This window comes from Erinaceus europaeus, chromosome 6 (assembly GCF_950295315.1).
Source record: "Erinaceus europaeus chromosome 6, mEriEur2.1, whole genome shotgun sequence".
In the NCBI taxonomy this organism is placed as follows: Eukaryota; Metazoa; Chordata; class Mammalia; order Eulipotyphla; family Erinaceidae; genus Erinaceus; species Erinaceus europaeus.
The window spans coordinates 978,603-1,003,116 of record NC_080167.1 but is presented as its reverse complement, the minus strand read 5'-3'; the positions used below and the strand labels follow the sequence as shown (position 1 = coordinate 1,003,116).

The 24,514-nt window shown below is 64.0% G+C and overlaps 1 protein-coding gene across 4 annotated transcripts in view; it reads left to right on the top strand.

The window, feature by feature from the left end:
• The window catches only part of DEPDC5 (DEP domain containing 5, GATOR1 subcomplex subunit), a 35,605-nt gene extending 12,040 nt beyond the window's left edge, over nucleotides 1-23,565 (top strand). The window contains exons 14-43 of one of the 4 annotated variants that reach the window (XM_060192743.1): nucleotides 128-202; nucleotides 2,418-2,552; nucleotides 2,983-3,044; nucleotides 3,333-3,406; nucleotides 3,959-4,028; nucleotides 4,964-5,000; nucleotides 5,544-5,664; nucleotides 5,897-6,114; nucleotides 6,218-6,418; nucleotides 7,178-7,313; nucleotides 7,450-7,541; nucleotides 8,462-8,527; nucleotides 10,029-10,185; nucleotides 11,061-11,221; nucleotides 11,917-12,034; nucleotides 13,223-13,390; nucleotides 13,522-13,741; nucleotides 14,695-14,828; nucleotides 15,452-15,560; nucleotides 17,231-17,293; nucleotides 19,007-19,164; nucleotides 20,167-20,253; nucleotides 20,366-20,498; nucleotides 20,905-21,013; nucleotides 21,112-21,336; nucleotides 21,443-21,612; nucleotides 21,695-21,866; nucleotides 22,401-22,461; nucleotides 22,619-22,701; nucleotides 22,818-23,565. In XM_060192743.1, the coding sequence (XP_060048726.1) occupies nucleotides 128-202; nucleotides 2,418-2,552; nucleotides 2,983-3,044; nucleotides 3,333-3,406; nucleotides 3,959-4,028; nucleotides 4,964-5,000; nucleotides 5,544-5,664; nucleotides 5,897-6,114; nucleotides 6,218-6,418; nucleotides 7,178-7,313; nucleotides 7,450-7,541; nucleotides 8,462-8,527; nucleotides 10,029-10,185; nucleotides 11,061-11,221; nucleotides 11,917-12,034; nucleotides 13,223-13,390; nucleotides 13,522-13,741; nucleotides 14,695-14,828; nucleotides 15,452-15,560; nucleotides 17,231-17,293; nucleotides 19,007-19,164; nucleotides 20,167-20,253; nucleotides 20,366-20,498; nucleotides 20,905-21,013; nucleotides 21,112-21,336; nucleotides 21,443-21,612; nucleotides 21,695-21,866; nucleotides 22,401-22,461; nucleotides 22,619-22,701; nucleotides 22,818-23,110 (3,908 nt within the window). In that variant the 3' untranslated portion in view covers nucleotides 23,111-23,565. Of the gene's footprint in view, nucleotides 1-127; nucleotides 203-2,417; nucleotides 2,553-2,982; nucleotides 3,045-3,332; nucleotides 3,407-3,958; nucleotides 4,029-4,963; nucleotides 5,001-5,543; nucleotides 5,665-5,896; nucleotides 6,115-6,217; nucleotides 6,419-7,177; nucleotides 7,314-7,449; nucleotides 7,542-8,461; nucleotides 8,528-9,349; nucleotides 9,726-10,001; nucleotides 10,186-11,060; nucleotides 11,222-11,916; nucleotides 12,035-13,222; nucleotides 13,391-13,521; nucleotides 13,742-14,694; nucleotides 14,829-15,451; nucleotides 15,561-17,230; nucleotides 17,294-19,006; nucleotides 19,169-20,166; nucleotides 20,254-20,365; nucleotides 20,499-20,904; nucleotides 21,014-21,111; nucleotides 21,337-21,442; nucleotides 21,613-21,694; nucleotides 21,867-22,400; nucleotides 22,462-22,618; nucleotides 22,702-22,817 lie in introns of those variants that run through there. The other 3 variants (XM_060192744.1, XR_009550352.1, XM_060192745.1) reach the window with 3 other exon arrangements.
• Nucleotides 23,566-24,514: the final 949 nt, after the last annotated feature.

The following is a 24,514-nucleotide window of genomic DNA, read 5'->3' as shown; positions in this document are numbered from 1 at the left end:
GTGATGTGTGTGTGTGGGAGGCACGGTGCAGGTACTGTGGGCGCTGGTGCGGGACAGGCCAGGGTATGGGGTGGCCCTCACTGTCCCTGTGTCATGTCTTGAACTATCCTTCCTTCTGTGTCTGCAGAGGGGTTTCCTCAAGGAAGCAATTCCACCTCGGCACAAGGCAACTACCTCGAGGCCATCAACCTGTCCTTCAATGGTGAGCACTCGGCTGGCTTCTCTCCCCGCCTTCAGCCTTTCCTCCTCCACTCTAGATTCAGACAGACAGACAGACAGACAGAGAGGCAGCAGGGGTCGGGGGAACGACAGACCCCAGTGCTTCCTTCCACGTGTCAGGCTCTGGCTTGGATCTGGGGCGTGCAGGGAGCAGATCTGGGGGTTGCTCCCCATGCAGCTGTTGTGCCCAGACACCCAGACCTTGTGACCAGTGCTGCCACCCACCCACAGGAATTACAGGCAGCGCCCTGAGGGCAGCATTAAAAAGTTCTTGGGGCCGGGACACAGCACAGCCGTTCTGACCAGACTCGGATGCCTGAGCCTCTGAGAATAATTAGAAACACACACAAGCACACACACACTCAGACACACACACACAGAGGAGACACACACAGAGACACACAGAGACAGACAAACACATAGACACACACACAGATACACATATACACAGAGGAGACACACACAGAGACATACAGACACACACACACACAGATAGACATATACACAGAGGAGACACATAGACACAGACACACACTCATACACACTGACACACACACAGATACACATATACACAGGAGATACACACAGAGAGACACAGACACACAGAGATACACAGAGGAGACACAGACACACACACACATAGACAGGCACACACAAACACAGACACACAGAGGCACGGACACACAGAGAGACAGAGACAGACACAGACACACACATAGACACGTACAGACACAGACACACAGACGCAGACACACACACACACGACCCCAGGAGACCCTATCTCCAGGCCCGCTATGATAAAGGGGTTCGGTGTGGCAGTGAGACCCCTCCTCCAGGGACCTGGTGAGTGGTGGCTGGGCCCTGGCTGTCTGTCCTGCTGTCTTGTGTCCGCTTGCCTTCACAGAAGCTGCTGGGCTAGTTCAGACAGAGCAGCCCTCGCTGCAGGGACATGGGTCCAGGGGAGCAGGAAGCCTGAGCCCTGCAGGAGGTGCTACCTTGCCAGCAGCTCAGCCTCCACCCTGTGGCCCTGGTCTGAGTCAGGTTCCGTGGGGACCCTGAGGACCCAGCTGTGGGTCCTTGCTGGGAGCAGTGAAGCAGGTCTCTGCTGGCCTCCTCCTGAGCCTGCGTCGGGCCCTGGTTCAAGAGCATGGTCTCATCTGCGGGTTTTGGTTTTTTTAAGGGTGACATTGAGTCACCCTCAGTTTTTCTGTGTATTTATTTTTAAAGCCTTTAAAAATAATTATTTATTTCCTTTTGTTGCCCTTGTTGTTTCATTGTTGTAGTTATTGATGTCATCATTGTTGGATAGGACAGAGAGAAATGGAGAGAGGAGGGGAAGACAGAGAGGGGGAGAGAAAGACAGACACCTGCAGACCTGCTTCACCGCCTGTGAAGTGACTCCCCTGCAGGTGGGGAACCGGGGGTTTGAACCGGGATCCTGACACCGGTCCTTGCACTTTGTGCCACCTGCGCTTAACCTGCTGCACTACTGCCCAACTCCCTATGTTTATTTATTTATTATTGGATGGAGGGGAGGGGAGGGAGAGAGACACACACACCTGCAGCTCTACTTCACTCATGAAGCTTTTCCCCTGCAGGTGGGGACCAGAGGCTTGAATCTGGGTCCTTGTGCACTGTGATGTGTGCGCTTAACCAGGTGCGCTGCCTGGCTATCTGTGGGAGCAGGGCCTCCTTTGTGAACCGTTTCACCTTCTCTGAGCCACTTGTTATTTATTCCAGTGGTGGTGGGGAGACGACTCAGTTCTGGAGCTTTCTCTGGTGCTGTAGTGCTTTCAGTGTGGTGCTAGGGCTTGGACTTGGGCAGCACACAGACCTTGAGGGAGCTCTCTCTCCAGCCACATTGTCTTTAGAAATAAATAGATAAAAGAAACTTCATCTGTCGTGTGAGGGCCATAGCGTCCCTCAGGCGTGTGAAGCCTGGGTTGTACTTGGCCTTCCTGTTGCCAAGCCTAGGGCTCCGTCCACCACACCGTCCCCAGCCAGGGCCATGCCCTGCATCTCAGTGTCCTCATGACACAGGTCATAACGCGCTCCCTGAACGTAGAGTCCCCAGTGTGAGAGAGCCGCCCTGCCAGGCCACAGGCTGTGGGGGGTGGGAGCGTTCTCCGGGTGCAGGGGCCCCAGAGGGCTGGCTAACGCCCGACCCTGGCTCCGGCCACCCGCCGCCCACCCGGCAGTGTTTGACAAGCACTACATCAACCGCAACTTCGACCGCACGGGCCAGATGTCTGTGGTCATCACGCCGGGAGTGGGCGTGTTCGAGGTGGACCGTCTGCTCATGATTCTGACCAAGCAACGCATGATCGACAATGGTAACCGCCCAGCCTGCACTTGGGGAGCCCACACCCTGGGGTCAGCACCTGGGAGCCCACGCCCTGGGGCCAGCGCCTGGAGGAGCCAGGCAGGGGCAGCCTGCAGAAATAGGTGCTGCTGGCCACATTGGCCTGGAAACTGTGGGATGGGGCTCAGGCAGGTTCCGGAGCTGCAGTGAAAGCTGTGTCTGCCCACTTGTTATTGGAGGCCCGAGTTCTGGCACCTGCGGACACCACACGTGAGATACCTCAGGTGTCCTTCCTGAGCCAGCCCCCAGGTGCCCCCTGGCACAGGTGGTCCTCGGCCTCCGTCTACTCCCCGGGGGCATGACCAGCCTGAGGGAGCTCGGGTGGCTTCCAGGCCTCCTGCACCCAGTGATCCGAGGCTCGGCCACGCCCCGGGCCCCTCAGCTGCCCCTTGTCCTCACAGGCATTGGCGTGGACTTGGTCTGCATGGGAGAGCAGCCCCTGCACGCTGTCCCCTTGTTCAAGGTGAGCACACAGAGTGCAGGCCCGAGCCTGGCTCCCCGTGCTTCCCATGTCCCCATACTCTCTGCTCCCCCATGTCCCCATGCTCCCCACGTTCCCCATGCTCCCCATGTCCCAGTGTTCCTCACGTCCCCGTGTTCCCCATGTCTCAGTGTTCCCCATGTCCCCGTGTCCCCATGTCCCTGTGCTCCCCATTTCCCCATGTTCCCCATGTCCCCATGCCCGTGTCCCCGTGCTCCCCATGTTCCCCGTGTCCCCATGCTCCCCTGAGCTCTGTATCTTCCCCTGCAGCTGCACAACCGGAGTGCCCCTCGAGATTCCCAGCTGGGTGATGACTACAACATCCCCCACTGGATTAACCACAGGTGGGGGCCGGCCCCGCCCTGGAGCCTTGGAGCAGGCAGAGAACTGGGGTGACCACAGGGGTGGGGGGCCCATGGTGTTTGTCTCCTTCAGTTTTTTTTTTAATTTTAAAATTTATTTTCCCTTTTGTTGCCCTTGTTTTTTATTGTTGTTGTAGTTATTGTTATTGATGTTGTTGTTGTTGGATAGGACAGAGAGAAATGGAGAGAGGAGGGGAAGATGGGGAGAGAAAGACAGACACCCCACACCTGCTTCACCGCCTGTGAAGTGACTCCCCTGCAGGTGGGGAGCCAGGGGCTCGAACCGGGATCCTTACGCCGGTCCAGTGTGCTTAACTCACTGTGCTACTGCCTGACTCCCTCTTTTTCTTTTTTTAAGTATTTCTATTTATTGATCATTGGATAGAGACAGACAGAAATTGCGAGGGGAGGGGAGACAGAGACACCTGTAGCCCTGCTTCACCACTCGTGAAGCTTTCCCCCTGCAAGTGAGGACCAGGGGCTCTGTGATGTGAGCATTTACCAGGTGGCCACTGCCCGGCCCCTCTCCTTCAGTTTCTACACGTCCAGAAGCCAGCTCTCCTGCAACAGCTTCACCCCCCGCATCCGGCTGGCGGGAAAGAAGGTAGGTGGCATCGCCTGCAGAACTTCAGGGCCCATGTGCTGGGCCTGGGTCCGAGCCTGCCCCCCCCCCATGTCCCATACTGGAGGGAACTTTGGTGCTGTGGTTTCCACTCCTCTGTCTCCACTCCTCTGTCTGTCTCCACTCCTCTGTCTGTCTCCACTCCTCTGTCTGTCTCCACTCCTCTGTCTGTCTCCACTCCTCTGTCTGTCTCCACTCCTCTGTCTGTCTCCACTCCTCTGTCTCTGTCTCCACTCCTCTGTCTCTGTCTCCACTCCTCTGTCTCTGTCTCCACTCCTCTGTCTCTGTCTCCACTCCTCTGTCTCTGTCTCCACCTCCTCTGTCTCTGTCTCCACTCCTCTGTCTCTGTCTCCACTCCTCTGTCTCTGTCTCCACTCCTCTGTCTCTGTCTCCACTCCTCTGTCTCTGTCTCCACTCCTCTGTCTCTGTCTCCACCTCCTCTGTCTCTGTCTCCACTCCTCTGTCTCTGTCTCCACTCCTCTGTCTCTGTCTCCACTCCTCTGTCTCTGTCTTCACCTCCTCTGTCTCTGTCTCCACCTCCTGTCTGTGTCTCCACTCCTGTCTCTGTCTCCACTCCTCTGTCTCTGTCTTCACCTCCTCTGTCTTTATCTCCACCTCCTGTCTGTGTCTCCACCTCCTCTGTCTCTGTCTCTGCTTCCTCTCTGTCTCTGACAATGTCAGCCTGCAGGGAGACCCCGGTATGACAGAGTTGGGTCACAAGTGTGCAGACCAGCGTGTTGGGAGCTGGGCTTGCCGGCCCTGCCACCTGCTGCTGGGTGGCCCTTGCGTGACCTTGCTCTGCTTGCCCCGGAGGGGGCCCCGTGAGCGGGAGCAAGGCCGAGCTCCCGTGGGGGTGGCCGCCACTGCCCCCACAGCACAGCAGGGTGTGACTCCGGCTGCTGTTCTCCGTCTCACAGCCCGCCTCGGAGAAGGAAAAGAACGGCCGGGACCCCTGTGAGTACCTCGGTGCGTCTGTGGCTGGGTGGGGACAGCGCGGTCCCGGGTTCAGCCCTGGGCACTCTGCCCCATCTGCCGCACGGTGGGCTGGTGGTTCTGTCGTTGGGAAGAGAGCTCCCGTCTGGCTGGCCTGAGCCCCCAGGGCCTGGGTTCCACTCCCAGGACCACCAGGTGCTGAGCGGGGCTAGGGCCTTTCCCACATAGAATGAGACCTTGAGCCCGGGTGTTTTCCTCCCTCCTGGGACAGCGGTAAAGAGTGAGAGCAAGCCCACTAGTCATTTTTGGGTGGCGCTGGGGACAGAGCCCAGGCTCCCAACATCCACTTGCTCCTGAATCAGGGAGATGCGCATCCTGCTCTCCGTGCCCCCCGACCCCAAGCCTTGTCTTAGTGATGTGGGTGGTGGGCTGGGTGTCAAGCTTGCCCGAGGCTCCCTTGGAGCCCGTGTGGCCGAGGGAGCTCCAGTGTGCGGCAGTGCTGGGGGCGTGGGGCCGCACCTCGGCCTGAGGACAGGGCGCCGACCTCTGCATCTCTGTCTCCAGCTCTCGGGACCCCGAGGGAAGCGGAGAACACCCTGCCCATCCAGGTAGACTACGACGCCCACGACGCCCAGGTGTTCCGGCTGCCAGGCCCGGCCCGAGCCCAGCGTCTCTCCACGTGCAGGTGTGTGGCCAGCGGGGTGGGGGCCGCAAGGAGACCCTCTGGGAGCCCGGGCCGGCCTGAGCCTGCGAGAACTAGCAGCACGTGAGCCGGGCCACCTGGGTGCCGGGAGATGGTCACTGGTGAGGCCCGTGCCTCGAGGCGGAGCCGTCGCCCCCGGCCCCTGGCCCCCAGCCCCCGGGGACCGTGCTTGGGCGGCATCCGGGCGGGTGACTGGTCGTTCTCTGCCGGCCAGGGCCGTGCGTGAGCGGGATGGCCATGCGCGGAAGAGCGCCAGCTACTGCGATGTGTCGTCCAGCCCGGCCCTGCCTGGCCGTGCACCCCCAGAGGAGGCAAGGAGCCAGGCCTCGGACGACGGCTCCCTGGGCGGTGGGACCAGCGTCCTCAGGATCCCGCCGCCTCACCTGCACCCCTACGAAGTCAGCAGCTCTCTGGGCTACTGCGGCACGCGCGGTGAGGGTGGGGGTCCTCGGACCCGGGGCCTCCGCTCGGAGTTTGGCTGCCCGCTGGGCCTGGTCTCACCGCACCCCCTTCTCTCCGCCCGCTGACCCCCCAGACGCCCTGGACAACCCGCCGGAGCCGCAGCGAGACTCCAGCGCGCCGGGCCGCTTCCACGTGGGCAGCGCCGAGTCCATGCTGCGCGTCCGGCCTGGGGGCTGCGCCCCGCAACGCGCCCTCATCAACCCCTTCGCCCCGTCACGCATGCCCATGAAGCTCACCTCCAACCGGCGCCGCTGGATGCACACCTTTCCCGTGGGTAGGCGCTGCCTGGGAGCTGGGGCCGGGAATCGTGGGCACAGAGGGCTGGGGGGCCGGGGAGCCGTGGGGACAGAGGATGGGGGCCGTGGAGCCGTGGGCATAGAGGGCTGGGGGCCGGGAATCGTGGGCACAGAGGGCTGGGGGGCCGTGGGGCCGAGGGACAGGAGCCCGTGGGGCCGGGGATCTGGGAGGCTGAGGAGCCGTGGTCCAAGGGCCGGGGGGCTGGAAGGGCCAGGGTTTGGGGGTCTGGGAAGCTGGAGGGCAGGGGCCAAGGGACGGGAGTCTGGGAGGCCAGGGGTCTGGGGGGATGGGGAGCTGTGAGTCTGGGAAGCTGGGGAGCCGTGGGACCTAGGGCTGGGGGGCCGATGTTTTGGCCTGGAGAAAGACGTTTGTCCTCTCGCCGGACGCTGTTTCTCGTAGCTTGCTTTGACCTGTGTCCTATGCTGTTGGAGTTGACCGTCAGCTCTGCAAAGCTGAGGCTGAAAGGCCCCGGCGTTCGGCCGGGAGGCTGGGGTGGTGGCGGGCTGGGGTGCAGACGAGGGGCCTGCAGGCTGCTCCGAGGAACTCATCTCCCCGTCACCCCCCCAGAGCAGGGCTGGATCCCACCTGCTGCCAGTCACGGCAGTCAAGGGCTGTGGTCTTGTGTCTCCAGTGTCGACCCCGCACCTGTCCTGACTCCCCGGCTGGGGGTCACGGGGCCGTGTGCGTCTCCCCGACTGCGAGGGAGGCGGGTGACGTGGCAGCTGTGTATCCACAGGGCCCTCGGGAGAGGCCATCCAGATCCACCACCAGACCCGGCAGAACATGGCGGAGCTGCAGGGCAGTGCGCAGAGGGAGGCCGCCCGTTCCTCCGCAGAGCTGTTGGAGCTCGCCTACCACGAGGCCGCCGGGAGGTGGGCCCCCACAGGCTAGACGTGCACCCACCCCCCGGGCCTCAGTCAGCACCACACGGAGGCCCCCGTGTGCTGACCCTGGTGACCGGGCCCGGGCTGGGGGTCGTCGGCACTCAGCGGCAGCTCTCTTCTGCAGGCACAGCGTTGTCCGCCAGCCGGGTGCCACGGCCCTGAACTTGAGTGGTGCCAACGAGCTCTCTGCTGGTCTGCTCGGCAGCCATGGTGCAGGTGAGCCCCCAGGCCCCTCTCGGGCAGCCGGACCATCACTATGACCCTCGAGGGCATCACGCGCTCTGGGTGACGGTGGGCAGTGGGGCTATGTGTGGGGACAGGTCGGAAAGTAGGGTGGATGTGGGTCAGGCTGTGTGGGGACAGGTCGGAAAGTAGGGGTGGGTGTGGGTCAGGCTGTGTGGGGACAGGTCGGAAAGTAGGGTGGGTGTGGGTCAGGAGGCGGGGTGGAGGCAGCCGGCTTCCCTTGGCCTCTGCCATGGCTGTGGTTCCCACTGGGTTGGGAAGGTGAAGAGTGGCCAGTGGGGCCCTTTTTCCTCAGAGACGGGCGGCACCCCAAGGCCCGGCTGAGGCCCGGCCCCAGGCTGCCGGCAAGAGGGCCCCTGAGAGGTTGTCACCCCCGCCTCCCTCCCTCCCTCCTCTCTCCTTTCTTCCTTCCCCAGTTCCTCCCCCTTCCCAGTTCCTCCTAATACATCCTCCATCTCTCCCCTGGCTGGGGACGCGCAGCCCTCGGGCTCGGCTGAAATCAGGTGGTCTGGCCCAGCCGCCAGCCTGAGCTGTGATCGTGGCAAGGTTCACTGTGGCCTGTGAGCGGGCGACATTCAGTGGTAGGGGCCTCTGGCAGCAAGGGGATCCCTGGGCCGGCCCAGCCGACCGGGACAGCTGGGAGACGTGCTTCTTTTCTCAGCATGAGCGGCGGCTCGTCTCCGTGCACGTGTGCTGCGTCCTGCAGTCTCTGGGCGGAGGGCACTGTTTTCGACAGCCCGTCTTCCTGATCGATCCTGCTGCTCAGTTCTCAGGGCATCTGCACTGGGTCACGTTTTATTTTTAGCTGCAGCGTCTGCCTGTTGTTGTTTCATGGCTGGTCAGCAGGACCTGATGTACTGACCCTCTGACGCAGCTGCTGTGTCCCCTCCCAGGCATGAACCCTACGACCCAGAGCAAGGCCTCCCCAGAGGACGGCGTTTCTACCTCACTGGACCCCAGTAAGAAGGGGCTGTGCCGGGGTGGGGGTCAGCACAGGCACAAACAAAACCTGGGTTGGACCTTCGTCTTAAGGCCCTGGGGTGCTGTAGGTGTAAGGGAGACCCCAGACCGTTGCTGGACAGTGAGAGCAGACTAGCTGAGCTCCTGTCCTAGCACATGACTGGGGGTTGGCGGGTGCATGGGAGGCCTGGACCTGCCCCTAGCTGGCCCTCCCTCTTTGAAAGACGTTCACTATGATTGTTTGCTGAGATCGAGAGAGGGGAGAGAGAAGCAGAGCATCACTCAGCCACGCGCAGGCCTGCGAGTCCTCTGCTGCCCCACCTCCCTGCACCAGGCCCAGCATGTCGGGGCCGAGCCCAGTGTGTCACTGCCCCAGTGAGCTGCCATGCTCCCGGGGCGCTCGTAGACCACCAGGCTGCAACTTTTGGGGTCTGCCCTCTTGGAGTATGTCCCCGAAGGGTGGCTGGCAGGTTGGGTATTTTCTGAGACGCTGCCTGCCCTGTGTAGCTGCAGTGATATGCTGAGGGCACACAGGGCCAACAGGCCCAGCCTGGCGGCACAGAGGACTCCTTCCCCCCACCCCCCGGCTCAGAGACCCCGGTCAGCAAGTCCTGCCCCACCTTCTGAGGTTAGAGTCCAGCTACGTACAAGTCTTGTTGAATGATTAAAACTCAAAGAACTCACAACAGAGCTGAAGAATGGCCTTGTGAATCATCCGTTTTCCTGCACGGGGACGGGAGGGGCTGCTCCCTGCTGATGGGAAGCGGGGACCCGCTCAGAGCTGCCAGGGGCCACCCAGGCAGAGGACGTCATCCCCACAGCCTCTCGAAGGCCTCCTGCTGAGCACACACGGGCACTGGGCCTCTTAGTGCAGCCACGTTCTCCCCTTGAGCCCCGGGGTCTCCTGGCCCCTGGGGCAGGACACACGGGAACAGCGGAGCCCATAGCTGGGCAGCAGCCAGAACCAGCGGAGCTCTGGTCTCGCGCTCAGGGCGACGGCAGAGCAGCTCCTCAGACAAGCTCCAGGCAGGCCAGGGGCAGCATGGTGGGTCAAGAGTTGGACTCGAGCCTGAGGTCCTGAGTTTGATCCGCACCACGTGAGCCCGGGCGATGCTCTGCTTCTCTCATGAACAGTTATGGAGGGGAAAGCAGGCCCGAGCCAGGCAGCAGAAACCGGCCTGCCACCCGCAGCCTAGGCACCACCGCCGCCCTCCCGCTTCCTCCCCGCTCCCCCTGGAGGTGCTCCTCAACTCTGCGCGTCATCTGTGCTGCTCCCTCCATGTGACTGGCTTCTGCCTGTGCCCCTCCCCTCCCCTCCCCTCCCCTGTCCTCCCCTCATTGCAGCTCACGGTGTAGACCATGACGTGCAGTGCTTGGCGGGTGCTGGGGCGCTTCTAACAGACTCTTTCTCTCTCTCCCTCCGCCCTCACTGTCCTCCCCACTGCTGGCGCCCCCGTCACTCACCGGCCGAAGTCCTCACGCTGTCTGCTCCCCCCATAGTGCCAGGCTTCTGTTGCACAGTTGGCGTGGACTGGAAATCGCTGACCACGCCGGCCTGCCTGCCCCTCACCACCGACTACTTCCCCGACCGCCAGGGCCTGCAGAACGACTACACCGAGGGCTGCTATGACCTCCTCCCGGAGACCGACGCCGACAGGTGGGCTGAGGCGAGTGGGGGCTGCCGCTTGGAGCTTCACGTGCCCTCTGCCTCTTACTTTCTCGCTTCTTGCTTTGCAGAGCCAGGGCCTCACCCAGGAGTGAGCTCACCTCACTGATGGGATGCGTTTTCTTTCAGATGGAGAGACACACGTAACCGGAGTTCCCCCCCCCCCCCCCCCCGGTGCTGCTGTGGCCTTCCCATGTGGTGCCTGAACCACGTGCTTGGCAGACGTTCTGCCTAGGGAGCATTTACTCTCTCTCTCTCTCTCTCTCTCTCTCTCTCCAGCTCTAGAGCTCGGCTCCTTACCTACTTTATGTATCGTAGCGGGAGAGAGGGAGAGAGTGGGAAAGCCACTGCAGTGTCAGCTGCTTCCCTGTGGGGCTGGGTGCCGACCCAGTCACGCCCATGGCCAAGCAGCGCTCCGTCCGAGCGCGAGCTCGTGGCCTGAGCTGTTCACAGAGACGCCTGTTCACGGGGCCAGGTGGGAGCCAGAGCGCGACTCAGCTCTGGCACGCGGCAGGCGGGGGGCCTGCACACTGGCACCTCCTGGCTCTCGCCGTACTGGGAGCTCTTTGGGCTGCTATGTGCTCGGGTTCGAGTGCTACGGAGGGCCTCCCTCCCTCTGCCACCCTTCTGTGCCCGCCTCTGTTCCTTCTGCGTGGTGCTGCGGGCCTGTGAGTCTGGGGGTGGGATGGGGGGATAATTCCACCGTGGAGGGCCCCCCCCCCCCCCGTGCCGCCGGGGCCTGGTGTCTGGAGGCGTGCGCTCTACCCACCGGGCCACCCAGTCCCGCTTCTGGTGCAGCCGTGTGGGCACTCGGCCCAGGGCCTGCTCTGTGGGGCGGGCTGGCGCTGAGGCCGCCTGTGTTCCAGGAGGGAAGAGGAGGGCGTGCAGATGACGGCGCAGCAGGTGTTTGAGGAGTTCGTGTGCCAGCGGCTAATGCAGGGCTACCAGCTCATCGTGCGGCCGCGCGCGCAGAAGGCCCGGCCCGCCGTGCCCACGCCGCTCAGCAGCAGTCCGCTCTATGGCCGCGGTGAGCCCCGCCCGCAGCTGCACGTGTCCGGGTGCCCTCACCCCTTCCCCAGGTCCCGGAATGGCTTCTCTTAGGGCCGCGGAGGTGCCTCAGCAGCTGGGCAGGGTCGCCCTGGGCTCCCCGCCTCCCGGGCTGCACGGGACACCCGACGTGAGAGGCTGGCGGGCACGGCCCCATCGACGGGCGGCAGCCCCAAACCACTGCCCAGCAAGGCCCTCACAGTGCGGGAGACTCGGAGACGACAGGCGTGGCCGTGTGGCACGTGGCCTGCATGGTGGCCAGGCGTCCCCCGGTCCGCTCGCGCCTGAGGCAGAGCTCTCCGTGGTGGTGCCCCGACCCTGCTCTGCTGCTGCCGTTGGGTCAGGACAGAAACTCCTGCCAGCCAGGGAGTTGTTTTCAGAGCCAAACGTGACATTTCCCTCCAAGGACAGCGTGTCCTGTTTTTTTTTTTTTTTTTTAAGAATTTATTCATGAGAAAGATAGGAGGAGAGAAAGAACCAGACATCACTCTGGCACATGTGCTGCCAGGGATTGAACTCTAGACCTCATGCTTGAGAATCCAATGCTCTCTCCACTGCACCACCTTCCGGACCACAGCATGTCCTGTTTTGTTCCTGCTTCTCGGACCCATCTGAGGGAAGCCGCGCTCTGAGCAGCCGGGCCTACCTGACAGACGGCGACTTCTGTCCCCTCAGGCCTCGTGTCCCGGAACGGCCCCGAGGAAGAAGACCAGTACTGGCTGAGCATGGGCAGGACCTTCCACAAGGTGACGCTCAAGGACAAGATGATCACGGTGACGCGCTACCTGCCCAAGTGAGTCAGGTCTACACTCGCAGAGGGGGCTGGGCGGTATCCCTGCCTGAGGACCAAGAAAGGGAGAGTCTCCACAAGCCCAGGGCTGCCTGCGCTCAGGCCTCTGGGACCTGGTCTTGGGCCTTCTCGCCCCATGGTGCTGAAACACCCCCACGCTGCACCCCGTCCCCCCACACTGCACCCCGTACCCTCACGCTGTACCCCATCCCCCCATGCTGCACCCCGTCCCCTCACGCTGTACCCTGTCCTTGCACGCTGCACCCTGTCCCCCCACGCTGCACCCCATCCCCCCACACTGCACCCCGTACCCTCACGCTGTACCCCGTCCTCCCACACTGCACCCCGTACCCTCACGCTGTACCCTGTCCTTGCACGCTGCACCCTGTCCCCCCACGCTGCACCCCATCCCCCCACACTGCACCCCGTCCCTGCACACTGCACCCCGTCCTCCCACACTGCACCCCGTACCCTCACGCTGCACCCCGTCCCCCCACGCTGCACCCCATCCCTGCACGCTGCACCTCGTCCCCTCACACTGCACCCCGTCCCCCCACGCTGTACCCCGTCCCTGCACACTGCACCCCGTCCCCCCATGTTGTGCCCCATCCCCCCACACTGCACCCTGTCCCCTCACGCTGCACCCCGACCCTGCACACTGCACCCCATCCCCGCAGGTTGCACCCCATCCCCTCACCATGTACCCCGTCCCCCCACGCTGCACCCTGTCCTTACACACGGCTCCCCGTCCCCCCCCGCTGCACCCCATCCCCTCACGCTGCACCCCGTCTCTGCACACTGCACCCCGTCCCCCAGATGCTGCACCCCGTCCCCGCAGATTGCACCCCATCCCCTCACCATGCACCCCGTCCCCCCACGCCGCACCCTGTCCCTGCACACGGCTCCCTGTCCCCTCATACTGTACCCCATACCCTCACGCTGCACCCCATCCCTGCACACTGCACCCCGTTCCCCCTACACTGCACCCTGTCCCCTCAGGCTGCACCCCGTCCCCTCACGCTGCACCCTATCCCCTGCACGCCGCACCCCATCCGTGGCAGCCACGTCAGCCGCCTGCGCTGAGGCAGCTGTGGTGAGAAGAGCTGGGGAGGGTTGGGGCCAGCAACCAAAGGGTGGAGGCCAGGCTGGTCTCGCCCGGCAGGAAAACGTCTCAGACCCCGCGCCCCGCAGGTACCCCTACGAGTCCCCGCAGATCCACTACACCTACAGCCTCTGCCCCTCCCACTCGGACTCTGAGTCCGTGTCCTGCTGGGTGGAGTTCTCGCACGAGCGGCTGGAGGAGTACAAATGGAACTACCTGGACCAGTACATCTGCTCTGCTGGCTCCGAGGACTTCAGGTCAGGGCCCGCCGCGGCCACTGTGTCACACAGAATGCCGCCCGGACCCCGCGCGGCCCCGCGCCCAGCCTGACTACCCCCCCCCCCCCCGCGCCCTCTCTGGGCACCAACTCAGGCCCGTCCCTTCACAGCCTCATTGAGTCCCTCAAGTTCTGGAGGACGCGCTTCCTGCTGTTGCCAGCCTGCGTGACGGCCACCAAGCGCATCATGGAGGGGGAGGCCCGCTGCGACATCTACGGGGACCGGCCACGGGCGGACGAGGAGGAGGGGCAGCTCCTGGACGGCTTCATCCGCTTTGTGGAGGGCCTGAACCGCATCCGCCGGCGCCACCGCTCCGACCGCGTGATGCGGGTGCGTCCGCAGCACGGCGTCCCCGGCTGCAACATCGGTTTAGGGAGATGGAGGGGGTGGTTCCCTTGTGCGCACCATGGGCATGCCTCCTAAGTCAGTCCCCAGGCTGCCCCTCATGACTGGGGGGAGGGTGCTACACTCAGGAGGTTATCCGCAGCCCAGAGTTCTCCCCGAGGTGGGCCAGATACCCAAGGAGCCTTGCTGAGGGCAGGGCGTCAGCGATCGCATGAGCAAACCATGGATGCTGGACACTGCCCACCACCTGAGCCCACACCCTGGACACTGCCCCCCACCTGAGCCCACACGCTGGACACTGCCCCCCACCTGAGCCCACACTCTGGACACTGCCCCCCACCTGAGCCCACACGCTGGACACTACGCCCCACCTGAGCCCACACTCTGGACACTGCCCCCCACCTGAGCCCACACTCTGGACACTGCCCCCCACCTGAGCCCACACGCTGGACACTGCGCCCCACCTGAGCCCACACTCTGGACACTGCCCCCCACCTGAGCCCACACGCTGGACACTGCCCCCCACCTGAGCCCACACTCTGGACACTGCCCCCCACCTGAGCCCACACTCTGGACACTGCCCCCCACCTGAGCCCACACGCTGGACACTGCGCCCCACCTGAGCCCACACGCTGGACACTGCGCCCCACCTGAGCCCACACGCTGGACACTGCGCCCCACCTGAGCCCACACGCTGGACACTGCGCCCCACCTGAGCCCACACGCTGGACAGTGTCACATCACAGGCTGGTCCTGAGGCTGTACGAGTGTCACCCTGTGCATCCCCGTCTGTTTTTAAAGCCAGTTTAAGTGCATCTGTGCAGACGGGTGTTAAGAAGAGACCCACAGCATCGCTGTGACCCTGCGTACTGGGGTCCGGCTAGCACTCCTAGGTCACTGCAGGGTGCTTCCGCTGACGGCCTCTCCCTCTACTCCAGAAAGGGGCCACCATGAAAGGCTTGCAGATGGCCGGGCCTCTCCCCAGCCACCCGCTGGACACACCCGGGCCCCCGGTCGGCAAGAAGGGCACCTCGGCGCTCTCGGCCCTGCTGGAGCTGGAGGCCAGTCAGCGGTGAGTCCCCCCCCCCACAAGGCCCTCAGGGTGTGTCCCCCTGCAGACCTCAGGACAGGGGTCCTCTCACAGAACCAGCGGAGAACAGCAGGTGGGGGTAGCTGCTTACCACCATCCTTGGTGAGTCATGGCAGGAAGGGACCCTGCGCTGGCCCCGGGTGCTGTCAGCCTTGCCAGGAGCCGACCTCCTCAACCCCTGCCATCTCTGGTGGAATGTGGAGAGTGATCAAGGCTGCGAGCAGAGCTGTGTGCGAGACAGTGCCGGGCACACGCTACCCACACCCACTGCCTGCCTATTCCCACTGGCCTGCCACCGGGGCCTTCTGCGGCGCAGGTGCCCCCCTCCCCTGCCCCTGCCGGGTGTCCCCGCTCTGTCCCGGCTTCTGCCCCGTCGGCAGACTGGGCCACATGGACATCTGTGTTGGCCCATTTGGAGCAGCTAGCAGCTGCGGGGCCCGGGGGAAGGCGTGAGCTCCTGGCCCCTCGAGATGCTGCTTACGTTGGGGTGCTTCCTGGCATGTCAGGGGCTGGCAATCGGTAGGCCATGGCTGTCGGGTGGAGATAGTCACAGCTGGCCCCTGCTCATGGGGGATGAGGCTGGACACGGCCCTATTCCCTGGCAGGCCCCTGGGAGAAGCACAGGCCGCCACACTGGGGGCTAAGAGCGGCGGCCAGCCGGCCGAGGGCAGCGGCGTGGCCATGACACCCACCCATGTGGACAGTCCCCGGAAGGTGCGTTCTGTGGAGCCCCTCCCCACCCCCCACCCGAGCTCTGTCCTTTCACTGTTGTGGGAGCTTCCGGGCCCCGCTGTCAGGAGGGTCAGACGCAGGCAGGCGGGGGGCCAGGCCACCTGTCCAGGCCCATGTGGCCTGAGCTGCCCCGGTTCCCACCCAGCTTCTGCGGAGCGGGTGATCCTGCAGCCAGCAGGCTGTGGCCGCTTTGGCCTGGGAGGGACGTGCACAGAGCACCAGGGGCAGTCTTGGCGTGCTTCCCGGCTCCGTTCTTACCACCTTCTCCTGGGAGCCAGACCTCAAGAGCCTTCTGGTCTGGCTGGGGACGTGACTGTTCTTTTAGCGGTTTCTATTACTTGGCGGAGACAGAGACAGAGAGAAAGGGAAACCAGAGCACCATTACAACTCGGATGGACCTGGCAGCAGTGGCATGCAAGGCCTGTGCTCCGCCGTGCTGTCTCCTCATATCTGCCCATTCTGCCTGCCTCAAGACACACGTGCTGTCCTCCCCTCCCATCACTGGGTTTTCACTACTCTGGGTTGACACTGTAAGAAAAGGAGTGGGGAGTCGGGCGGTGGCGCAGTGGATTAAGTGCAGGTGGCACAAAGCACAAGGACCGGCGTGAGGATCCCGGTTCGAGCCCCCGGCTCCCCACCTGCAGGGGAGTCGCTTCACAGGCGGTGAAGCAGGTCTGCAGGTGTCTGTCTTTCTCTCCCCCTCTCTGTCTTCCCCTCCTCTCTCCATGTCTCTCTGTCCTATCCAACAATGACGACATCAATGACAACAACAACAATAATAACTACAACAATGAAACAAGGGCAATAAAGGAGATAAATAAAAAGGAAAGGAAAGAGACAGAGGAGAGAGACCACAGCATTACAGTATCTGTGCTCGAACCCGGGTCACACAGGGTGTGACCATTACCCAGTGAGCTGTTTTGCTGGCCCTGCCTTTCTCTGCTGCCCTGGTTGTTGCTGGGCCCGGCACCTGTGTGATGAGTCCACTGCGCCCGGTGGCCAGGGTGCCGGGGTGCTGGGGATCCCGCTCTGTGCTCAGCTCAAGAGCCCGACTCCAGGTCTATTCTGCCACTTCCTGGGCTGCTCAGCTCTTTGGTTTTCCTTCCTTCCTCCCTCCCTCCCTCCCTCCCTTTCTTTCTTTCTTTCTTTCTTCCTTTCTAACAGCTTTGGCTTAGAGTAATGCCAGGGATTGAACCTGGGACCTTGGTACCTCAGGGATGAGAGTCTGTCACTTAAAGCACTGTGGGCAGGGTAGATAGCATGATGGTGATGCAGAAATTCTCGTGCCAGAGGCTCTAAAGTCTCAGGTTCAATGCCCTGCACCGCCATCTGCCAGAGCTGAGCAGGGCTCTGGTAAAAACAAACAGACAAACAAGCAGAGGGTGAGACCAGAGCCCTGCTCAGCTCAGACCCACGGCGGAGCCTGCTCAGGAAAGCAGCCCCACGTGTCCTGCTCCACGTGGCTGCCCCCAGCCCGCCTGTCCCCCTCCCGCCCACGGGGCCTGGGGCTGCACACACCTGCTGCTGGCGCTTCCCGCTCTGCTCGCTGCCGGCCCGCCCCTCCCCCCTCTTCGTTTTCATTTTGGTCTTCTCTCTCCTCCCGTGCCCTCTGTCCCTCTGCTTCCTGCTCCACCGCCGCCGGCTGCCCTCAGGACGGGGCCTTCTTTATGGACTTCGTCCGCAGCCCTCGCTCGGCGTCTGCCTTCTGCCCGCAGGTCAGTCTTGCTCCCCTTTTGCTGCACCCTGGCCCACAGCGGGGAGGCTCCCAGCAGGGTCAGAAGGCAGGAACAGACAGATGCACAGACACACTCAGACAGATACACAGACGCCCTGCCATCTGCTTTTGACAGTACTTTTGCTGGAACTGAGCCGTGGCCCTCAGTCCACAGGTGGCCTCCGGCTGCTTCTGTGTTTCAGGCAGGGCTGAGGGGCAACCGGCTGAGGGCAGAGCCCCCAGGACCTGAGATGCCTGCTGTGCTCTGTGCAGAACAGGCCCGAGCCCGGCTCAGTCTGGTGTCGAGCCGGGTCCAAGGGCTCCCACGTGGCCTGTTGTGGGGGTGTCACGCGGCTCTCTGAGTGAGCTCCCGCCTCCCAGGAGCATTGGTGGTTCCTGGGACGCTTTGCCCATTGTGCCGACACCCATTGGCGAGAGTGGGGGCCCTGCCACACCCTGGGGACACTGGGTGGCTCCCGGGACGGGTGCCCCATCAGGCCTGGCAGCTGCAGGAATACCAAAGAAGTTTGTGGGGGAATAAGCGGGGCTGGGGGCTCTCCTGAAGGGGCTTGCGGTGGGTTGTGGGAATGGCCTGATGTGTGAGCTCAGGCTGTGTGTGTGCAGGGTCGCGGTGGGCAGCCCTGAGCTCCTGGAACTCCTGGTTCATCTCTGTGAGAGACAGGAATAGACCAGTGTACTCACTCTGCCAACACCAAGCTGTCTCCCTGGCTGCCTGATTTGGGTTTATTTTTCCCTTTTTTTTATTTTGATAGAGCCGAAAATTGAGAAGAATGGGGAGATAGGGAGAGAGACAGGGCTCCCTCTGTAGGTGGGTCGAATCTGGGTCTTTGAGTGCTGTGACGTGTGCTCAGTCAGGCGCACATCACCCTGCCCCCCTTCTTTCTGATGAAAGTTGTTTTTAGAGAGGCAGAGGGAGAAAGGGCACTGGAGTGTCCTTCATTGTGGCTGGGCCGGGCTTGCACCTGGGTTGCACTGTCCACTGAGCTGCCTGGCCAGACTCTTTTTTTTTTTTTTAATATTTATTTTATTTATTCCCTTTTGTTGCCCTTGTTGTTTTATTGTTGTAGTTATTGTTGTCGTTGTTGGATAGGACAGAGAGAAATGGAGAGAGGAGGGGAAGACAGAGAGGAGGAGAGAAAGATAGACACCTGCAGACCTGCTTCACTGCCTGTGAAGCGACTCCCCTGCAGGTGGGGAGCCGGGGGCTCGAACCAGGATCTTTATGCCGGTCCTTGTGCTTTGCGCCACCTGCGCTTAACCCGCTGCGCTACAGCCCGACTCCCCTGGCCAGACTCAATGTGAAGCCAGTGGGTGAGCCCAGGACCTCACACATGTGCCATGCTGCTGAGCACTGCCCCCCCACTACCTGGGGGACCCCCCACACACACCTGGGTGAGCTGTGCCTGGCAGGTGGAAGCTGCTCTGGGCTGCTTTCTGGTTCTGCTCCTTATTGTGGGGCCCGAGCCCAGGTCCTGGGACAGTGCTGCCCAAACCAGGGTACCCTTCGCGGCTGCCTTGACCTGGCTGGTGGGCACCTATGTGTGGGGCCAGTGCAGCCTAGAGAGGGAGGCCGTGCGGTGGGTGTGGGGGTGTCAGGTGGGCAAGTCTCAGGCCTGGTCCCCAAGCCCTCTGTTAGGCTGTGTCCCCATGAAGCCAGCAGGTGTTTTGGTGCCCACGTGTGACTCTCCTGCAGGTGTCTGTGGACCAGACGGCCGTCGTGGGACCGGACAGCACCAGCACGGGGACAAGCACTGGCCAGGCCGCGGACAGAGGCGGTGGGCAGGCCTCGGTGGGGGGCGCCCAGAACTCTGGGGAGCAGGCCTTCTCCTCCACCAACCCCTGTGACAGCAGGTGAGTATAGAACTGCCAGGGTTTTGATTTGGGGCCACACGGCCTGGTGGTCCTGGGTGCCGGGGCCCCGCTCTGACGGCTGCATGATGCCTGTTGACCTCATGCCCCTTCCTCCCCGGGAGCTAGGACTCATGGGCAGTATGTACGCCCATGGAGCTGCAGCCCCTGGGCACTGGGCTCACCCTGCTCTGTGGCCTGTGTCCTGCCCGGGATGTGCCATCTGCTGGTGCCCTGGGGATGGAGGACACTGGAGGGTGGCTCCCCTCCACCTGTTCTGCTGCCCGGACACCTTCAGGGCCTCTGCTGGGCTCTGCACACTCCTTTCTGCTCGTGTCTGCCCCATGGGCTGGGCCCCGCGGTCCTTGGTGAGACAGCCTGAGGGTGGAGGTTCCCCTCTCTGTGGGCTGTGAGGCCAGGCCTGGGTTCCTGCCGGCTGACCTTCTCCGGCCAAGGTGGCTTATGGGTGTCTGCCCCGTGTTACTGTGCTGTGCTCAGGCCGGGATGGGAGTTCTCTCCTGCTGTGGGGAGAAAAGAGAAAGCGGGTGTGGGGACTGGCCGGCCCGGGGCCCCTGCTGAGTGGAGATGTGTCCTGGATGTGGCTGGAGCCACCACGGATGGGAGCTGCTCACCCAGGGACAAGAGCGTGGACACTAGGCCTCCTGGCTCCCCATTTTGCTTGGTGGTGCCCAGACCACTGCCTCTGGCCAGGACCCCACCCATGCCTGCCCTCCGCAAGCTTTATTCTAGATGGGGGAGCACAGGGCCGTTCCTCCACTCCTGGGGCTGCCATGGTGCCCCAGTGATGCGAGGGCTCGCACCAGGGCCTTGTGCGTCATAAAGCATGCCCTCTCCCTGCTGAGCTGTCTCCTGGCCCCGGTTGCTTGTTTCACTACTTTGGCCCTGGGGCACCTGCGGGAGAGCCCTGCGGGAGGCCCCTTGGGGACCCTGGACATCCAGAACAGGCCTCTGGGGATGCGCTGCCCTGACCCTCCTCCCCATCAGCTCACAGCCGCCGCCGCCGCCGGCAGCCAGCTCCCTGACGTCGTCTTCCACATTGGCCGAGATCCTGGAGGCCATGAAGCACCCCTCGTGAGTGTGGGGCCGGGTGCCGTGGGTGCTCTGTGGGCTCGGCCCCATGCCCGACATCCTCGGGGGCTGCTGGGTGCAGGGGCGAGGGGCTCAGAGTGCCCCCACCCCCCAGGACGGGCGTACAGCTGCTGTCAGAGCAGAAGGGGCTGTCGCCCAGCTGCTTCATCAGCGCCGAGGTGGTGCACTGGCTGGTGAACAGTGTGGAGGGTGTGCAGACCCAGGCCATGGCTGTGGACATCATGCAGGTACGCCCCCAGGGCGGGGGGTCCCCTCGCCTCCCTGTGTGTCCATGTCTGTCCCCTACCCTAGATGGGTAGCTCTCTACTGTGTTCCCTAGCCCCCCGGGCTGTCTGTAGTGGCTAGTGTCCGTGTCCCCCCGCCACGGTCTGTAGTGGCCAGTATCTGTGTGTCCATCCCCCCGGGCTGTCTGCAGTGGCTGGTGTCCGTGTCCCCCCGCCACGGTCTGTAGTGGCCAGTATCTGTGTGTCCATCCCCCCGGGCTGTCTGCGGTGGCTGGTGTCCGTGTCCCCCCCCCCATGGTCTGTAGTGGCCAGTATCTGTGTGTCCATCCCCCCGGGATGTCTGCAGTGGCTGGTGTCCGTGTCCCCTCCCCCGGGCGGCCTGCAGCGGCGGGTGTCCATGTCCTTGCAGAAGATGCTGGAGGAGCAGCTGATCACACACGCGTCGGGCGAGGTCTGGAGGACCTTTATCTACGGCTTCTACTTCTACAAGATCGTGATGGACAGGGAGCCGGAGCGAGGTTGGTGCCACCTTCCCCGGGGCCGTCTGTATGCTGGGGTGCCCCCGCGGGGTTGTCGCCACGCGCTGAGTGAGCCCCGTCCCCGCCCCTGCACCCAGCCGTCCCGCAGCCGCCCCCCACCTGGCACCCCGGCGGCACGGACGACTTCGCCAGCTTCCAGCGCAAGTGGTTCGAGGTGGCGTTCGTGGCGGAGGAGCTGCTGCACGCGGACATCCCAGCCTTCCTGCTGCCATGGCTGCCCAGCCGGCCCGCCTCCTACGCCAGCCGCCACAGCTCCTTCAGCCGCAGCTTCGGGGGCCGCAGCCAGGCTGCCGCGCTCCTGGGTACGAGCCTGTGGGCGTGGCATGGCGTGGTCCCTGCCCTCCCCGGGTCCGTGGCCGCTCGCTCTCCTCACTGCCCTTCTTCCTTTGTCTCCGGGCCACGGCACAGCCGCCACCGTGCCAGAGCAGAGGACGGTGACCCTGGACGTGGGCGTCAGCCACCGCTCGGAGCGGCCGGAGTGGTGCAGCTGTTACTACCACGGCAGCTTCTCCCCGCACGCGGCCTTCGAGATCCGGCTGCACTGGATGGCTGTCACCGCCGCCGTGCTCTTTGAGATGGTGAGGCCGGCAGGCTCGGGGGCGGGGGGCGCCCTGGGCGGCCGTCGCGCAGCTGGTGAGGAGGCCCGTCCCTGTCGCGCAGGTCCAAGGCTGGCACCGCAAGGCCACGTCGTGCGGCTTCCTGCTGGTCCCAGTGCTGGAGGGCCCCTTTGCGCTGCCCAGCTACCTGTATGGGGACCCTCTGCGCGCCCAGCTCTTCATCCCCCTCAGCGTCACCTGCCTGCTCAAGGACGGCAGCGAGCACCTGTTTGACAGTAAGGGCCCCGGGCCGGCTGTCCAGGAGGGGGACGCGGGCTTTGGTGGGCCGGGCGGCCCCCATGCACCCCACGAGCTCGCACCACGTGGCCCGTGCTGCCTGGGCCGCTGAGCTGCCCCTCGGACTGGTCTCCCAGCCTTGCTGCCTGGCCTCCACGGCCACCATGGAGATGGCTGCAGGAAGCATCTTGGGGGGCAGAGAGCTGAGACCTGACACCAGTCTCCTTGCCGACTGCTCCTCCTGTCCCTCCGCCTCAGGACTGGGGTCCGCTGCGCCTACTGGCTCTCCCTGCCCAGGGTGCTGTCCTCTGCTGGGGTGTGGCAGCCTCGCCCCGTGGACCAGTGGGCAGCAGCCGGTGTTTCTGTCCCTGGCAGGAGCTGCAGCCTTTCCTGGTGCCCGGAGGGCGGGTAGCAAGCTGAGCCGGGTGGGGTGGGAGGGGGTGGGGTGGGATGGGTAGGGGAACTGCCCCAAGTGTGTCTGGGGTCCCGTCCATGGGCTCCCTCCCCCCACGAGCTTTCTTCCTCCCCCGCAGACTTTGAGCCTGAGACGTACTGGGATCGGATGCACCTCTTCCAGGAAGCCATCGCTCACAGGTGGGAGCTGTTCTGCTGCGGCCCCCTCCCTCCTGTCCCGGCACCCGGGTGGGCACTGAGGTGGGGGTCACGGGCCGTGGGAGGCAGCTGGGCGTGGGCTCCCGCCCCTGCACGAAGAGGTGACTGGATGGACGGCTCCCCTCACGGCTGCCCACAGATTCGGCTTCGTCCAGGACAAGTACTCGGCCTCCGCTTTCAACTTCCCAGCTGAGAGCAAACCTCAGTACATCCACGTGACAGGTGAGGCCGTGGCTAGACGGGCAGGCGCCCTCCACTGGGCCACGTGGACCACTGCCCCTCACCTGCCCACCACCCGCGCTGACCACCCACCTACCCTGCCCACCGCCCTCCCACAGGCACCGTGTTCCTGCAGCTGCCCTACTCCAAGCGCAAGTTCTCGGGGCAGCCCCGGCGGCGCCGCAACTCCACCAGCTCGGCCAGCCAAGGCCTGTTGTGTGAGGAGCGTCTGGGCTACCACTGGGCCTACAACACCATGCTCACCAAGGCCTGGCGCTCCAGTGCCACCGGGGACGAGCGCTTTGCCGATCGGCTGCTCAGGGACTTCGCCGACTTCTGCGGCAACCGGGACGGCCGCCTGCTGGCCTTCTGGACCAGCTGCGTGGAGAAGATGCACGCCAGCGCCCCCTGAGGCGCGTGGGGAGGGCGGCCGGCAGGTCCAGGCAGGCTTGCCTGGACCTAAGTGAGGAGGACTGCTGTCTGTCTGGGCATCTGTCTGGTGCCGGACCGTGGGAGGTGTGGGGGGGTGTGGGCCCGACTAGCTCCTGTCTGGCGTCCGGACTCTCATTGGCGGGAGCTCCCAGAGCTTTGGAGGCCCAAGCTGCCGGGAGGGTGCTGGCCCTGGAGGGCGCAGGAGTTCAGGGGCCCTGGGGCGTCACCCCACGCAGAGGAAGAGGAAGGGCCACAGCCACCGCCGCTCCCACCTCCCGCAGGTGGGCGTGGACGCCCCCGACCGAGACAGCTCAGTCAGGAGCCAGACACCCTGGGGAGGGTGGGAGAGCACCCACCTTGTCACCCCGGATGGAGGGCTCTCCCCGGCTCTCAATAAAGCGCCCAGAGCTCGCCCACCTGGCAGAGCGCACACCATGCCCGAGGACTGTGCTGCCAGCCCGACCCCCGCGGGAAGACCGTGCCAAGGGAGAGCACAGAGCCCCAGTGGGAGGAATGAAGGGCAGAAAACGGGGGGGGGGGGGGGGTTTGAGCTTGAGGTGAGTCTGGCCGCCCAGCCCCCTCCCTCACCCTCTAGAAACCCCTTCCAGCTGCTAGGTGAACCAGGCCGGGCCTCCCACCCCCGGGGGTGCCCGTGGGCTCCAGCGAGCAGGGAGGGCCTTGCCCTCAGCCTCGGCCCCTGCAGCCAGGCCACCATCCCGACAGACTGGGTGGCGAACAGACGTCGCGAAGCCAGGCCTGTCTGTGCTCTACCCACTGAACCACAGGCCCCCAGCGTTTGGGGGGAGTCGTAGTGAGCGGGAGCGGGACGCCTAGCCACCTGCCCCACAGGTGCTCTCTGACGCACAGTGTAGGCAGCGGAAGCATCCTCACTGCTTGGGTGCCAGATGCCTTTCTGCACCCCGTGGGACTCTGCCCCCTCCCCCCTGTACTGTGTGGGCCCTGCCACCCGTCCCCCTGCACCCCATGTTCCAGCAGCAGCAGCAGAGGGAGGAAAGGACGGGCCGCCACCTTTATGGGACGAGGACGAGGGGAGGGACTGACCCCTTTTCCACAGCCCAGCCTCCCACCCGCAGGGGAGCGAGACGCAGAAGCTGCTCCCCCACACCCTGTGCGGAGCATCAAGGGCGCCCCCCTGCCCATGGCGAGGTGTGGCATGCCAGCCAAGTGGGGGCTGGGAGGAGAGGCTTCTGCCCGCCGTCCCCACCATCTTGGTGCCTGTGCGCCAGCAGCTTCCCTGCAGCGTCAGCCTGTGCTTGTCACCCACCCACCCACCCTCACGGCCCTCAGCCACCTCCACTAGCCCTGCACTGACCTTCCACCCACACCCCCTGGGGGCCCAGCACAAGACCAGGCCACTGCCTTG